The 17,939-nt window shown below is 42.8% G+C and overlaps 1 protein-coding gene across 3 annotated transcripts in view; it reads left to right on the forward strand.

Annotated features, from left to right (window-relative positions):
• The window catches only part of LOC129722755 (protein starmaker-like), a 31,099-nt gene extending 17,718 nt beyond the window's left edge, over positions 1-13,381 (forward strand). For 2 of the 3 annotated variants that reach the window (XM_055676465.1, XM_055676466.1), the window contains exons 2-5: positions 7,842-8,267; positions 10,943-11,650; positions 12,399-12,536; positions 12,746-13,381. In XM_055676465.1, the coding sequence (XP_055532440.1) occupies positions 7,842-8,267; positions 10,943-11,650; positions 12,399-12,536; positions 12,746-12,814 (1,341 nt within the window). In that variant the 3' untranslated portion in view covers positions 12,815-13,381. The remainder of the gene's footprint in view (positions 1-7,841; positions 8,268-10,942; positions 11,651-12,398; positions 12,537-12,745) is intronic. The other variant, XM_055676467.1, reaches the window with a different exon arrangement.
• The last annotated feature ends 4,558 nt before the right edge of the window (positions 13,382-17,939 follow it).

The following is a 17,939-nucleotide window of genomic DNA, read 5'->3' on the forward strand; positions in this document are numbered from 1 at the left end:
CCAACCACGCTCGACGCCTGGGTTCGAATCCCACCGCCGACATAGGTGTCGATGGTTGTGAGGTGGCGTGATCCACTCACAACCAACCCAACTGGTCTAGATTCAATCCTAGCCGACACCGGGAGATTTTCTGAGGCGAAAAATCTCTGGGATCACGCCTTCCATCGCATGAGGAAGTAAAGCCGTTGGCGCCGGTCCGTTGATAAACGGGTCGTGAGTTAGGGTCCTGGGTGTGGAGTCGCCTCCCTGGGCGTCGGTGATTGGCCACAACAGTGGCGGAACTAGACCGACGGTAAATAAGCGAAAATAAAAAAAAAATTTTTGACATACTCAACTCCGAACAGGTCTAGTATTTTTTTGGGACACCCTAGCTCTTTGATGTCTTCGGCCAAGTTGTTAGGCACCAAAAAACCTACCATTTGAAGTGGTTTGAGCCACTTTGAGCTCTTTAGAATGGAAAATGCAAAAACGTTGTTTTTTCTATACAAATCTCCATATAAATTTGAAATGCAATGCGCCAAGCGGAGACTAAACCAATCGACTTCCGATAAATTTAGGATTGTTTGGGGCTCCAAATAGAACAAACAAAACTTGGTTCTGGCTTTCTGCTATCAAGTTTGGTTTTTTCCATATAACGATTCCCCACCCTAATACTCACAACTTTTTCAAAAAATCTTAAACTAGTGATGTCGCGATAATTTTTGAAGTTGCTGCGATTTTGAGAGTTGGAAATATGATAAAATTTTTCCAGACCTCCGGAAATTTTCCTGACGCGAAGGATTTGTTATAGATGTACAGTCAGGTTTTTTTATACGCGGATTTTTTATGAGGTTTTTTTTACGCGGATTTCTGAATTAACGCGTCTTTTTACGCGGATTTTTGAATTACCGCGGTTTTTCTCACTCGGATTTTTGAATTAACGCGTTTTTTTTTACGCGATACCGCGCTAATTCAAAAAAAAAAAAAATCGCGAATTTCCGAATTAACGTGGGTTTGGAACCAGAAACGTTTAAGTGTTTATCTAGTAAAAGACTTAGTCCAAAAAATACTCTCCGCCCAACGAAAGATCCGGAATGACCATCAAAGAGGACAATTTTAAATACTAGTTCTAGAGCGTCTCGGGTTTTTTCTAAAGCCCTTCTTGCTGGACTACTTTACGTGGATTTAAAAAGAAAAAACGTGTTTTTTTACGCGGATTTTTGCATTAACGCGTTTTTTTTTACGCGGATTTTTTAATTAGCGCGGTTTTTTAATCGGATTTTCGGAACAGGTCCGTTTGACGATACCACCTCCTGGCACCACCTCGAAAAAATCCCGGAAAGTCGTTTCTTTTCGAAGTGTTTTTTTTCGAGATGACATCAGATTTCGACCATTTTAAAACATTTGGCATTAAAAAGATTTTCAATATTGATCATTTCATACATATTTCTTATCGGTCATAAAGTGAAACCGCTTTTAGGCACGACTTCCCAAAGTTCGATCGAGCTAAAATTTTGCATGGCCGCATACTGCCGGTACCCGGATAACTGTCCCATAATGAAAAACAACATGTTGAGAAAACGGCGATTTAATATTATCCTTGAATTTTCGGATTTCCAGCAATTACATTCAGAACCAACGACCATAACAGTTTCATGGCAGCACAAGTTTATCATTGAGAACAAAAAAACATGGATGGAACTGGTTTTACGTTATATAAGTTGAAAAAAAGACAAAATAGGACAAAATATGCGGGTACATTTCGTAAGTACTCGCATATTTTGTCCCATCACATATAAATTCAACCAGCAACTGGCAGTATCATTGGCAACGTGGATTGTACTACAGAAAAACAACACTAGTCTAGTTAATTGAATGACATACTTCTATATGCCTAAAATAATCCGATATACACTAATCTGGAGCAAAATTATATGTTTGCAGTTTGCACCACTATGCAGTGGGACTGTAATTCGGGTACTTTCAATATGGGACAAAAACATCTTGGTAGTTTTTCCATGTTTTTCCATACAAAAGTATCAATTTTAATGTTTTTCCATAAAATATGATAACAGTTATGTCGATTCCCGATGATAACTCAAAAGTGATCAAAATCAGTATGGGACAGTTATGCGGGTACCGGCAGCATAGTACGTCAGTAATTTTCAAACATATACGAAAAAAATACCACTATATACCACTTGTGTACGTGAGCAAACGGTTTATGACAGCTTATTCCAGCCCCGTGTTTATTCGAATCACCATTGACCAATCCGATCAGCATAATCATTTGAAGATTTTCCAGACAAACCCCGAGCCCTGCGTTCTTATGCGGATGAAAAAAACGAAAGAAAAACTGCTACTGTTGAAACGTACGATTATCTTACCTACGGTTTTTGTAGTGTTAATTAGATAATTTCGAACACGATGCTTCATCGAAAGGAGACGCTTGGTTCTTTTTGATTTAGCTGTCTCCACTGATGGCTAAAATTACTTTCAATTTTGATATACCAGATTTTTACATTCGACAATGAGCCAATTAATCATCTGAAATATATCCTACACCACTGTTTGTTGCATCTTAAATTCCCTGGTGGCCTAACATTTTAGTTTTCCTTAATAATTTTATTTAGGGTAACGACTGAGTTTGTGCTATAGCGAATTAGCTTCTCTATTCCTGCGTAGATTTCCACAGACTCTGTGGAATGAGTAAATTCGCTATTAGATTGCTGTAGAAAGTCTGCCGAAGAAAACGACCGCCGTACTTCGGTTCGATATCCTATTTCAGCGGTTCTCAACCTGGGGTACGCGTACCCCTGGGGGTACTCGAAAGCCTTCAGGGGGTACGCGAAAGAAAAATCAATAATGGCGGACAAAGCAATTCTTCTCTAAAATACTTCTTTTTTTTTCAATCTTGCTCCTAAAACATGACTGTAGCAATCAAACAAACCATAGTTCAATTTGAAACCTAAACAAGACTACAACAACATGATCTACCACTACTCTCTCCTACTCTGAGAAAACATTCCAAGCCAGAGGGTACAATCGATATGAAAAATATCGCCAAGGGGTACGCGAATAAAAAAAGGTTGAGAACCGCTGTCCTATTTGTTTAATTATCCCTGGCGTGAAAGCGATCGCATAACATGACTATTTCTGCATGATCGTAAATCAAACGTTACGAATGCGTGTAACAAGACAAGACAATTCTATCTGTACAGATTAGCGATGATGATGTTTGAGTGACTTGTGCTCAGTAAACTAAGTGCTGATTGACTTTTCACCGAGGATGTACTTAGAGAAGTTATTCAAGAATCTCGCGTCAAGTTATTTCGCGTCTACTCAACACTCTCGGTAAATGCTCATTTAAAGGACGTAGGAAATCATTACACGCTAGCCGGTGCCATATTAACGGCGAATTTATATGAAGTACGAATAAGATTTATTGCGCTGAATGTCTGTCTTTGTACTTTATGTCTGTCCCTTGTTAACCACTTGGTTTTCACCCGCCTTAAAATAAGCACCATCTATCTTTAGCGCGGGCTATAAACTAACATAAATTTATTATATGGTATCACTGGGAACACTGAACCGTGGGAGAAGTGAGCAAAGAGAGAGTAGAGAAATAACCCCTTTGAACGCGCACGCGGATTCTGTAACGAGCGATTTAAATAAAGATTTACTTAGTTAAAACTTTCGACAAGCGTTTTATTTCGTGTTCGAACGCTACATTGGTGACCCACGACGTCGCGAACATTAAAATTTCGCTATTTTACCTCGTCATTCGTGTTGTTAGTTAAACGCGATATCTAACCTCAACATGGCGAATGCAAACGAAAACCACATTACGGCGTCTGTCGCTATCAAACTGCCGGATTTTTGGAAAACAGATCCGGCCATGTGGTTTGCCCAAGCCGAGGCACAGTTCCATTTAGCAAAAATCGTTAATGATGAGACTAAGTTTTACCACATCGTGGCGAAAGTGGACCAATCAGTCATTTGTCATATATCTGATTTGGTAGCAGCGCCTCCGGAACAAAATAAGTATAAAACCGTCAAGGAACGTTTAATTTCCCGCTTTGCGGTATCCGCTGAAAGCCGCCTCGAACAGCTGCTAGGAGCCCAAGACCTCGGTGACATGAGACCAACCCACCTCTTGGCAAAAATGAGAGAATTGTCTGCCGGTTTGGGCGTTGACAACAACCTATTGAAAATGCTTTTTATTCAACGTCTTCCGCTAAAAATACGACCGGTATTAGCCTGTCATGACGGCACCATTGAAAAGCTCGCGGAAATGGCGGATAAAATCACGGATACTGCTACTAATCCGTTATCCGCAGCAGGGATAGCACACAACGAACCAGAATCCAGACACGATAGCAAATTATTGGAGCAAATAGAATACCTTACAGCAGAAATTCGTCAGCTCAAAACTTCCAAGTACAACCGAGGCAGATCTACTTCACGAAGCCAAAGAGATTCACGCTCGTCATCGGGATCTAGGATGTGCTGGTACCATCGGAAGTATGGGAACGATGCTCAACAATGTCGTGAGCCGTGTACATGGAATTCAAAAAACTAAACATCTCCCCACCGTCGTCGGCGAAGGTGGCAGGAGTATCTGAAAGCCGCCGAATGATAATCTTCGATAAAACAAACAATTCTCGCTTTTTAGTTGACACTGGATCAGACGTTTCGATCTTGCCGGCTTCTAGGAAGGACCGCGTTGAAGGTATTAAAACTCAGCAACTGTATGCCGCCAACGGCAGCCGCATTCGAACGTTTGGAACGAAATTGCTATCCACGGATCTTGGGTTAAGACGTAAATTTACCTGGAACTTCCTGATCGCTGAAGTGACGGTACCAATAATTGGAGCCGATTTTTTGGCCCACTTTGGTATACTCGTTGATCTCAAAAGCCAAAAACTAATAGACGGAAAAACGGGTTTAAACTCCTCTGGTGGTATGATAACTGCTGATCAGCATAGTATCACAATTGTGAACACCGGTCATCCTTTTCGAAAGTTGCTTGAAGAGTTTCGGGAAATTACTCTCCCTTCGACAATGCGCTCTGTGTCACAGAGTGACGTAACTCACCACATTGTTACTCGTGGCCCACCGGTAGCGTCAAAAGTACGACGGATGCATCCTGATAAAATCAAAGCAGCCAAAGAAGAGTTTCGACTTATGTGTGACCTGGGAATCTGCAGACCATCAAGCAGCAGTTGGGCGAGCCCTCTACATTGCGTACCTAAAAAGAATGGACAATGGCGCTTCGTTGGAGATTACCGGCGTCTTAATCAGGCCACAGCACCTGATCGCTACCCGGTCCCGCACATTCACGATCTGTTGAATTTGCTGCACGGTAAGTCCGTTTTTACAACCCTCGATTTGGAGCGAGCATACCACCAGGTTGCAGTAGAGCAGGCAGACATTCCGAAAACAGCGGTCATCACGCCGTTTGGCTTGTTTGAATTCACCCGCATGCAATTTGGGTTATGCAACGCAAGTCAAACCTTCCAACGCTATATGAATCGCATTTTTGGTGACCTAGATTTTGTTGTCGTCTTCATAGATGATATATGCATCGCCTCTGAATCCCTGCAGGAGCACCAGAAGCATCTGAGAATGGTCTTCGAACGCTTAAGGCAGCACGGACTCGTGATCAACTTGGAGAAAAGTGTGTTTGCCCAGAAGGAAGTGAAGTTTCTCGGATACCTAGTCAACAATGACGGAGTACGCCCGCTACCAGCCCGCGTTCAAGCGGTTTTAGAATACAAGAAGCCTTCCACGGTTAAGGACCTCCGACGATTTCTAGCACTTATCAACGGCTACAAACGCTTTATACGCCACGCTTCCCACATCCAAGCTGAGCTTCAAAAGCTTATCATCGGCAACAGAAAAAACGATGTTCGTAAATTGAACTGGACAGATGCTGCCGTGTTAAGTTTCGAGCGTTGCAAAAAATCGTTGGCGGAAGCCTCTCTTCTTCATTATCCCGATTCGTCCAAACCGCTCGCTTTGAATGTAGATGCATCAAATATTGCGGCTGGAGCCGTCCTGCAGCAATTAAGAGATGGAGTGTGGGAACCTGTAGGATTTTTTTCGGAAAAATTTTCCAAGTCACAGCTTAAGTACTCCACTTTTGGACGAGAATTAACTGCAATGAAAATGGCTGTGAAGTACTTCCGGCTGTTCCTGGAAGGACGCAGTTTTACAATCTTTACCGATCACCGTCCACTGACTTACGCGTTGACAACAGAATCTAACTGTCGGTTGCCACATGAAGAACGCTATCTGCGTTTTATATCACAGTTCACAACGGATATTCAGTACCTCAGTGGAAAGGAAAACCACGTCGCCGATGCACTGTCTCGCGCCGAAAGTGTTGCCGCTGTTTCAATAAATTACGAAGAAATCGGACGCGAACAAAAATCTGATCTTGAACTAAAACAGCTGATGAAGTCGTCATCCACCTCATTAAGGTTTGAAGCTAGACAAATGAATGGCTGCTCACAGTTAATCTTCTGCGACACCTCTACTGGTAAATTACGACCATTTGTCCCGAAGGCTCATCGTACAAACGTCATGCATAACCTTCATGGAATTTTCCATCCCGGTACCAGAGCTACAAGGAAGCTTATTTCGGAGCGTTTTGTTTGGCCTTCTATGAATAGTGACATAAATACATTTGTAAAAAATTGTTTAGCTTGCCAACGATCGAAAGTACATCGACACACTGTGTCACCGCTAGGACAATTTGACGTTCCCAGAGCTCGTTTTCAACATCTGCATATTGATCTGGTGGGACCTCTCCCCCCATCTAACGGACATCGCTATTTGTTGACTATGGTCGATCGGTTTACACGGTGGCCAGAGGCAGTCCCATTAGTGGACATGACAGCAGCATCAGTAGCTCAAGCACTTTACTCCACGTGGATTTCAAGATTCGGGGTTCCGGAGAACTTAACAACTGACCAAGGAAGACAATTTGAGTCAGATCTGTTCAGGGAGTTGACATATATTTTAGGTGTTCATCATATTCGCACGACGGCTTACCATCCGCAAGCAAACGGATTAGTGGAACGATTCCACCGAACGTTGAAAGCATCGATAATGTGTGTTAATCCAAAGAACTGGTTCAACGAGCTTCCCATGATACTACTTGGCCTCAGAACAGCGTACCGAGATGATTTAAGGGGTTCTGCCGCGAATTTGGTTTACGGCCAATCTTTGCGTGTTCCTGGTGAATTCTTCCAGCCTTCTTCAGAATATTCAACGCGGTCTGAATTCGCCGAAATGCTACATCGCACATTCGATAACATTAAACCGCATAATATTCGACCTCATGGCACTCGCTCGATGTTTGTTAATGCTAACTTAAAAACGTGTACACATGTATTTGTTCGGGTAGACTCAGTGAAACGACCGCTGCAACATCCATACGAGGGCCCGTTTAAAGTGATTCAGCGGGGTGCAAAATTCATAGATGTTCTTATTTCTGGTAAACAACAGCGTATTTCGATCGACCGTGTTAAACCAGCTTTTTCCTGTAACCGGGATCTAGAGAGATACCCGCCAGACGACCACCACACTAAAGTTACGAATTCGGGACATCGCGTTAGATTTCTTGCGTAATTGGGGGGGACTATATGGTATCACTGGGAACACTGAACCGTGGGAGAAGTGAGCAAAGAGAGAGTAGAGAAATAACCCCTTTGAACGCGCACGCGGATTCTGTAACGAGCGATTTAAATAAAGATTTACTTAGTTAAAACTTTCGACAAGCGTTTTATTTCGTGTTCGAACGCTACAATTATATCGAATTCATTGCAAATCTACTTTTTTCCTCTCCTCCTTAGGTGAAAAAACGCCAACAGAGAGTCACAATGATCCTTGACAGCAAGCACATTTCCTACAACATAATCGACATCACTGAGCCGGGTCAGGAAGCCGAGAAGGACTTCATGCAGAAAAACTCAGAGCACAACGGGGCGACTATCAGCGATCAGAACCCGAGACACCCGCTACCTCCTCAGATGTTCAACGATGCAGAGTACTGCGGCGATTACGACGACTTTGATCTAGCTAATGAGGTGGACAATCTGGAGGTGTTTCTCAAGCTTGCAGCCCCCAAACCGCCAGCGGACAGCACCGAGGTGAGCGAAGAACAGCAGAAAAATGGAACCGGCGACGAACAGGACCAAAGCCAGGTGACGGCGACGGAGGCCTCGGCAAATGATGATGATGAGAACAAAGAAAACAAGACTGAAGAGGGAGCGAATGAGGTTTGAGTTGTTTAGCGATAACAGCGGGAGAAATTTGTTTCCGTTCTTGGTTTCTTTTTCCTGTTTGCTTTGAGTTCTATGTTTAATTTCGTTACTGTACCTCACTCGCGTGGCCTAAAGTCGCTCCCGTTGCAACAACGTATAATGAGCCTGGCCTAGCCTGGCCCGTCGCCAACAGCAAACTTGAAATTAATCGATTGAAGTTACAGTTTGTCAATGATTTTTACTGTTGATGTTTGAATTCTTTTTCTGCGTTTGCTGCAAGCAACTACACTGTCCGGAAGAGACAGAGAAAGGAACGCTAAGCGCATGAATGTTTTTTTCTTCTAATAAAAAAAATGCTTCCTCGTATTGTCTTAAACACGCTACAAATAACAAACTAATCATTGCATATTATTACAGTTGAATTGATAATATATAGTATATTGTATCGCGAATTGAGCAATTGAAATTTATTCAGATTGGCCTTGTAACAATTATTACTAACCAGCATTTAGTATCTATTATTATACAAGTGGAAATCGACAAACAATAAAATTAAATCTATAGCTTATTTTTGATGTTTTTTTTAGTGTTTTATCTGAGAAAAAAGTTAACATTGTTAATTCTACTGCAATCAACCACTGTGTTGTTTTAGTGCGCCCTTGCTTTGCAATAACCTATATAGGCAGTAACATCCGGTAGGGTAGGTGGAAATCACTCATAACTCATTCATGATGCTATGGAAATCACTCAAAAAGACTGTGGAATTTCTATCAACCGTAATTCGAGTTCTTGTAATAGGTATCCAGTTCAGACAAACCTAAACTCATGTTATGCAATATCATGACATAACGGGCAACAATTCGCTAGGAACTAGATTGAATGCTACGGTTTGGTAAAGTATTTAACAGTGAACAACAGAAATTCAAATTTTCTAAGTGAGGTAATGATTCGATTTATATAGTTTTTTTATAGGTTCGGTTTGAAAAGGCTAAATGTTGTAAATACGATGAATGAACTTTGGGAAGTGGATACACATGTTTGTTGTTGATTATTTAACACAATCACGGTTTCTATCTTGCAAATAGTTTTTTAATGTTTTTGATTCTATACTGATACGCATACTATTTGCATTTTCACCAAGATTAAGTTTCTAAGCGGAAATGGAAGCTAACTATGCATAGTTTCGTAACAATAGATGAACTCAACAACTCTGTTCTGGAAATCTTCAAGAAAGAATCAATAAGTATGGGATACGTAGAAAAACGATGGCATAAAACTATATAAAAGCACGTTTTCCCGGATTGCTGAAAATGCAAATGGGACGGACTTGTTATAGCTACGATCAAAAACGTTTGACGAATTTTTTGTTTCAAGTACAAAATAATTGCTGTTTGTTGCTACGTTCAAGCTCATTTCAAAGCTAGTTAAAAAAAATTTGTTGAGGCGGTAAAAATGGCGTTGAAACGAAGAACCATTAGACTTGGAGAGATGGCAATAAAATGCAAACAACAACACGATTATTTTATGCCATTCGTATGATAAGCTATGAGTAGTTATTTGCAAGGGAATTATTGCGTGGGAGAAAGCCCATACTCAGCAGACTCGCGCTTTTATTTTGTTCATAATCATTCAAACGTAAACTTTGATAATCATTTAAGTTTTTGAAGATTTTATTGACAAAATATAACGCTGCGAAATAGAATTACAAGTTGAAATGTTTTGGTGAAAACAATTATAAAATGCAGTTGAGTTTTTATTATCATTAGCTGCGATAACTCCGCTTTCCGCCAGGCGATATTATCACGCAATAATTGTTGGTGCCAAACTATGACTCACCAAGTAACTCCTGAGCTGCAGAAACCATTCCGTGTTATTAGTAATCTTGATTATTAATGCTACCGTTCAGTAGAATCTTAGCCTTCCATTGCTTCACAGGTTCCGACATTGCGGTCGTTATTATTCACGCCTTTTGTTAGGTCTCATATTTATTTGGGATTTAACAACCTCAATACGACAACTGAATTATTATTTTGGGCAAGATATAATATGCATTCGAAACTAATCTTTTGTTTCTTACAATGCGTTGAAATGCAAATTACGTTGTATGTCGGAAAAGCTGAACAAATTTTGATGCAACAAACTGATGAGATTAAAAATATATATGGCGCACCAAATCAAAAATAGAGATTCCATGCTTTAATGAAACATTTTCGATAGTGAACTTAGGAATAAGGGTTAGCTTCAATTATTTCCTTCACACGATAAATCAGTTGAACTTATATATTTAATATTTCTGAATAAGACAAAGTATGAAGCTTATAACGTTTAGATTCGACAATTCGTTACAATAAAAAAAAGAAAATTGCCGATAATCTCAGTTACGCCAGATGCGCTATAATTCTGCATGTGTGTCGTTTTATTAACCCGATTGTCCTCATGTACCAGCCACTAGCAGTCTAAAAGATGTATTCACGAGTATTGTCCAAGAAATTCCTCAGAATATTGATAATACAAAATATGTTTGTTTTTTTTTCATTCCATTCCCCGAAACCAAAACTTCCTACACATACAAACAAAACATCGCTCATTTATGATTGATTTTACGATTGGCCCCCAATACCTTACATTCATCCTGGCGCTTACATTCATTCACACGAAAAATAAAATCTACTACCAATCGGCAAATCAAGAGCAATGTCGAAGCGAACGGTAAAGGCGAGGACAAAAGCGACAGAGAGGAGGATGAAAAGGAACAACATGTTGAAGAATCATCGACAGATGAGCCCGATCAACAGCAATTGGCATTAGGTGAAGGTAATGAACCAGTAGAAAAAGGTGATGAATCAGACAGACAGTTGATGGACGAAACGGTGGATAGCGTTTCACATGATAAAGTCGGTGAAGATCCAGAAGCAACAGAGGCAGTAATCGACGATGCGGAATCAATCCACAGCGATACTAAGGAAGTAGATGCTGTGGTGGAACAGGTAGAGATCGACAAAGAAGTTGTTGTGGTGGAACAAGCAGAGATCGTCCAGAAGCAATTAGAACGCGTCGGATCAGACGATCATATGGAAGTCGATGAAGTTGGCCAAACGAGCGCACCACAATCATCATCAAAAGTATCCGCTGGTGATTCTCCAGGCACCGATAAAGAAGAAGACGAGAACCTATTTAGTACAACACATGATGTAGAGACTGGACAGTCGGATGATGTATCGGAAAGTGAAGATAGTAGCGGTGAACCGTCGGATAGTGATGATTTAGATTCCGTGAAAGAAGTTATAAGCCCCACGGTGCAAAGTGGCGCGGAACTGTTCTCATTTATGCAAGATGGAACAAATCAAGATGATCCATCGCTGGATGATGGCAGGATACAGAAAACTTTGGAATCAAAGGTTTGACGGTATACTGTTGGATGTTGTATTCGGTGTACGTGTCTTCTTCTGGCTGGCTGACGCAATTCTTGCTATGGGCTTCTGATGTAAAGGCATTCCATATCGTTCATTCATGAGAGATCCTTTTTGTCAACTTCTTTTCGTATTGCGAATGAATGATCAAACATTTTGTAAAAAACAAAAAGTTTTCCATTATTTCATTGTATTTGTTAAACATTGTTCAGTTAAATTGAAGTCAAACAGTTTTAGTTTTTCCACAGTTTTTTATTCCACAAATTGTCTCACACTCAAGGCCATAGCGCGCTTATCTTCTTTTCGAGTTACTGTCCCGATAAGTCTCGATTAGTTGAATTACATGCGATTATGCATTAACAGCCGTGTCGACTTTTCAACTGTGCTTTCTTATTGGCGTTCATTTACTATATATACTTTTTTATTCGCTCTCATTCGATTATCCTGCTTTGCACTCATCTGACCGTGTTCATCCACGGCATTCTGCTTATTTTTATTGACTTGTTTCTATATGTGAATGCATGATTTTGTTGCTTTTTAAAAGCAAAGTGCCGACCGCGTCACTCATTCAACCCAGGTTCATGTTTCTGGCAGCACTAAATATACACATCGCTTACCATAAGGAAAAAACCGAGCTTGTTGTCGTGTGGTATTTCTTTTTGATGTGGGAAGCAAAAAAAACCGTCGTAGAAATAAAACAAATTACGTAATTGAGCAATCCTATACCAATTTAAAGGAAAATTTTAGTGGAGAGCCTGCCACCGAAGTGGATGATGATGCGGAACAGAGAGAACTTTTGAAGGCTGCTGCTGCCATGGGTAAACGAGAAGACGAAGAGGACGCTAATCCGGAGGATGTGGACCTGGCTGAAGAGGTTTGCAACATTCTATTGCCTTTGAAAATGTGTGCAAGAAATGTTGCCGGAGATCGATTGAATATTTCTAACAAGTAGATCGCGGTTTCTACTTTAACATTAACAATTCTGTACAAATTTCTTCTAACGAACAACCAAAAATTCGGTGCCACAAAAAATAGGCTGGACTGTAATGCAAATCACACCCGCTTTCTTCAAATTATTTTCAGGAGGAGGTATCCGGAAAACTGGCAGACGCTGATGACCCCATGCTTGCCGAACAGGAACAGGAAGAGTAAATTGACGATCTTTTAAGTGAAACCGCATTCACCATCTGTGCCAAACTCACCATCGAGGTTCCAAACAACGACACTGAATTAGATTTGGTCTATTTCCATGGATATTCGAACTAAGATTTCTCTTCTACCAAATATCTTTAGAACTATGAGCAAATCTTTTGAACTCGAATCCCGCCCGAACTCTGTATTTGTATCTATACGAACCAAAGCAAAGTACTGTTAAGTTGAACAAAAGCATTAATAAGACCAGATTTTAGGAAATAATCATAGACTTTAGCATAAACTACCACTTCTCTGGTTGGCGAGGATGAAGGAAATTGTTACGAAAGTTTACTAATTCGAATGGCCGACTCGTATCAGATTTAGAAGCTAGTTAGTGATTCTCTTGCCCTTTGGCGAAGAGTAACAGAACTCGAGGTTTGTTCACTCGAAAGATCACAAAACTAAGTGAAGTAAGAATAACAACGCAATAAAGCAATAAAAAGTTGAAATAAGACTACAGTGTGGACTGTGTAAAGGTCTGGATATCCTTCCGAAAAATAAACGTAACCAATAACAAGCTTTTAACAGTAATGTGTTGGGTTTTTGATGACTAAGTCAAACTCTTATTCCATTGGTGCAGTCAACTTTTACTGAATAGTCTCAATCGAATAAATAAACAAAAACAATACGCAAGCAAGTTATCAACAAGCAATAACTCGAAGCCCTTTTTTTCTAATAATCAATTCAATTTAAAAAAAAAAGAACCATTAGCATTGCCATTTTGTAACCAACTTAGATCGGATTAAATTAAATATGAGCCATTCCAGCTCAAGTACAAGAAAAAGTAAGAGATTGCACCAAACTGAATGATTTTGTACACATTCTATTTGCTAAAGGTTTATACTTACCTCAACAAACAGTCACAAACGTGGATTGGTTTCAAGAACCATATTTACCGGGCTTTTGTCCGACGTCCGTACGACATGCCCAGCCCACTGCAACCTGCCAATCTTTGCGGTGTGCACGATTGATGGCTCCCCAAGCAGCTCCTGCAGTTCGTGGTTCATTCACCTTCTCCACCTTCAGTTCTCCATCTGCAGTTCACCGAAGATGATACGCAGCACTCAAGACTGTAGACTACTGGTTTGATCAGTGTCGTATAGTTGGTCAACTTAGTTCGGCGGCGAATTCTATTCGATCGGAGCGTCCCCCGGAGACCAAAGTATGCGTGATTTCCTGCCATGATGCGACAATGAATTCCTCTGCTAGTATCGATGTCGGCAGTTACCAGTAATCCCTAACTTGAACTCGAGGTGGGAGGTTACTGTCTTCTCGAATGTACTTCGTCTTCGATGCATTGATGACAAATCCAATCCATTTGGCTTCGGCCTTTAGTCCGAAGTACGTATCCGCCATCTTCACAAATGTCCGAACCATTTATTTTATTTATTTGGCATTCCGTCATGACATAGCCTGATGAACAAAGTTTCTCCAATTCACTCGTATATTGGCTGCGGCTCTCCAATCCCTGGGACACTGTGTACTCTCCGCCAGATCTTGCTCCACCTGATCTACCCATCTTGCTCACTGCGCCCCTGGTCGTCTTCTTCCTGCCGGATTCGAGGCAAACACCATCTTCGCAGGGTTGCTGTCCGGCATTCTCGCAATGTGTCCTGCCCAGCGTATCCGTCCAGGTTTGGCCACCTTCTGATTACTGGGTTCACCATAGAGTTGCGCGAGGTCATGGTTCATCCTACGCCTCCATATTCCGTTCTCCTGCACGCCGCCAAAAATCATCCTTAGTACCCGTCGTTCGAAAACTCCGAGCACTCGCAGGTCCTCCTCGAACATTGTCCACGTTTCATGCCCGTAGAGAACAACCGGCCTTATGAGCGTTTTGTACAGGTCACACTTCGTACGGGGGCTTAGTCTGTTCGACCGCAATTGCTTGTGGAGTCCATAGTAGGCACGACTTCCGCTGATAATACGCCTTCGGATCTCACGGCTGGTACCATGTCCGTATGTCCTCGGCTAGCCAAGATAGACAAACTCGTCGACTACCTCGAACTCATCGCCGTCGATCGTTGTGCTACTGCCTAAACGATGTCGGTCGGCTTCGGTTCCGCCGGTTAGCATATACTTCGTTTAAGACGTACTTATCTGCAACCCAACCCCCGCCTTGTTTTGGTCTGGTGTACTGTTCTGCCATCGCCGCAGTTGTTCTGCCGACAATGTCCATGTCGTCAGCAAAGCAAACGAATTGACTGGATTTGTTGACAATCGTACCCCGCGTGTTGATGTCCGCTCGATTCATTACACACTGTAGCGCAATATTGAAGGAGCAGGTTGGAGGTAGGTAGGAGAGACCATCACCCTGTCGAAGTCCCCTGCGGGATTCAAATGGACCCGATAATCCACCCGAAATTCGCACACAGCTCTGCATCCCATCCACTGTAGCCGTTTCCATGTATATTTTCTATGACCTTTCATAGATCTTTTCGGTTGATAGTGTCATACGCGGCTTTGAAGTCGATGAATAGGTGCTGCGTGGGGGTTTTGTATTCACGGCATTTCTGGAGGATTTGCCTATGGTGTAGATTTGGTCAGTCTTAGTCCGTCCTTCCACGAAGCTGGTCTGATAACTTCCCACAAATCTGTTGGCTAGCGGTGAGAGTCGGCGGAAAACGATTTGGGAAAGCACTTTGTAGGTGGCATTTAGGACGGTGATCGCACGATAGTTCTCACAATCCAATATGTCGCCTTTCTTATAGATGGGACAGATCACCTCATTCCACTCCACCGGTAGCTGTTCTGTATCCCAAATTCTTGCAATCAGCCGGTACAAACAGGTGGCCAGCTTCTCCGGGCCCATCTTAATAAGCTTTGCTCTGAGGCCATCCTTCCCAGCCGATTTATTGTTTTTCAGCTGCTTAATGGCATCCTTAACTTCGTTGTGGCTGGCACGTCTTCTACATTTGTCGTACCGGTAGGATCGCCTTTTCCGTCGCCATGGTCTCCTGCCTGGGCGCCATTCAGGTGTTCGTCGAAGTGCTGCTTCCACCTTTCGGTCACCTCACGAACGTACGTCAGAATACTACCATCTTTATCCCGGCACATTTCGGCTCGCGGCACAGAGCCTCTGAGGGATGCGTTGAGATTCTGGAAAAACTTTCGCGTTTCCTGAGAATGATGCAGCTGTTCCAGCTCCGCAAACTCCTCCTCCTCCAGGCGGCGCTTTCTCTCTCGGAAGATTTGGATTCGCTGCATCTTCTTCTGTCTATGTCTTTCTACGTTCTGACGAGTGGCACTGTGCATCTTAGCCGCCCGCGAAGCATTCTCCTTTTCCATCACCCTTCTACATTCGTCGTCGAACCACTCTTTCCGTTGGGTTCGTCCCACATGCCCGATGACGTTCTCCGCTACGCTGTTGATGGCTGTTCTGATGGTGTTCCAACAGTCCTCGAGAGGAGCTTCCTCCAGCTGGTTTTCTTCCGACAGCGCAACTTCGAGCGAATGCACGTAGTTTTCGGCGACGTTAGGCTGCTTCAGTCGCGCGAGGTCTAACCGAGGCGGGCGTCGGTACCGAATATTGCTAACAACGGAGAGTTTCGGGCGCATCTTAACCATTACCAGGTAGTGGTCCGAGTCGACGTTAGCGCTCCTATAGGATCTGACGTCACTATAAAAGCTGCCCCCAGCTCATGCGTGTTGCCGCAGCTCTGGTAGAAGGCATGGCCAACCCGGAAGGTTCGTACCATTGAGCCCTTCCAGCACACCTCCTTCAGCGCTACGACGTCGAATCTGCGGAATTTCAATACTTCCGAAAGCACTCGTGTGCTCCCTTAGAAATTGAGAGACCGGCAGTTCCACGTCCCGAGTTTCCAATCGTTAGTCCGTTTTCGTCGCATGGGTCTGTGCCGAATGTTCCAGTTCCTCGTTCATTACTTGTGAGTGTTTTACGGTGGCGGCTTGTGAAGCCTGCGCACCAACCCCCTGTCTCGTCGGACTCGGAGGACCATCGTGCACAACACTGTTCAGAGTCCCACGTTGGCACGAGGACGGTTATCTCGGCCGCCCCTAACCTGGAGTACAGAAGCCGTTTTGAGCCGCTCCTAACATGGAGGACAGACGCTCGGAAACTCAAAAGAGCCCTCCTTCCCTGTCAGCATACGACCAAGTTCCCACCGGGGCTGAGTACCCGATTTTTCCTTGGTTGCTCGTATCCCAGCTGGCACTGCGTGGAGGTCGGGAGTGGCTGGATAAAAGGCTAAGGATCACATGTGGGGTCTATTTTATTCATATCTTGCAATAGAGAAATATTAAATCCGAAACTGCGGTTTTTGTTATTCATTCATTTATCGATAATTTGCAACTTAAAAGTTACAATTTCAATCATTTGAAGGTTGGGAGTCAATTTGACGCATGATTATTCCTTTACGCACATTAAAATATGATTATCCTTTCAGGGTTAATCCTCTTCGAGTTTCGAAGAGGCTCGTCGAACTACACACAACATTCGATCTATCGTCGCTTTGACCAACCGCGTTAGTTTGTCCGGAAATCGAAAAGAATCGATTGTGTCGTGGGCCGATTTGAAATTGATGAATAAATGGTGTGTGGGCACGTTGTATTCGCGGTATTTCTGCATAACCTGCCGAAACGCGAATATTTTATCTGTGGTGGCGCGGGCACTCATGAATTCCGCCTGGTAGTGCCCCACGAACTGCTTCACAAATCACGGGAGAGTATTTGGGAAAATAACTTGTAGGCGGCATTCAGCAGAGTAATTGCCCGGTAATTGCAGCACTCCAGCTTGTCGCTCTTTTTGTAGATGGGACACACAATACCTTCTATCCACTCCTCCGGTACTGGTTTTTCTTTTCAAAACTTGGCAAAGGCCCAGTGCACGACTCTAGCCAGTGTTTCTCCACCGTATTTCAACAGCTCCCTGGGAAGTTGGTCCATTCCAACAGCTTTGTTGTTTTGCAACCGGTCAATCTCCTCCTCCACCTACAGAAAATCGAAGACTGGAATCCTGTTGTCATCTGCTCGTGCACCTAGATCAGTTGCCATACCGTCCTCGCGCTCTACTGCATCGTCCTTCAGATGCTCATCGAAGTGTTGCTTCCTCCTTTCGATCACC

Source organism: Wyeomyia smithii, chromosome 2, assembly GCF_029784165.1.
Source record: "Wyeomyia smithii strain HCP4-BCI-WySm-NY-G18 chromosome 2, ASM2978416v1, whole genome shotgun sequence".
Lineage (NCBI taxonomy): Eukaryota > Metazoa > Arthropoda > Insecta > Diptera > Culicidae > Wyeomyia > Wyeomyia smithii.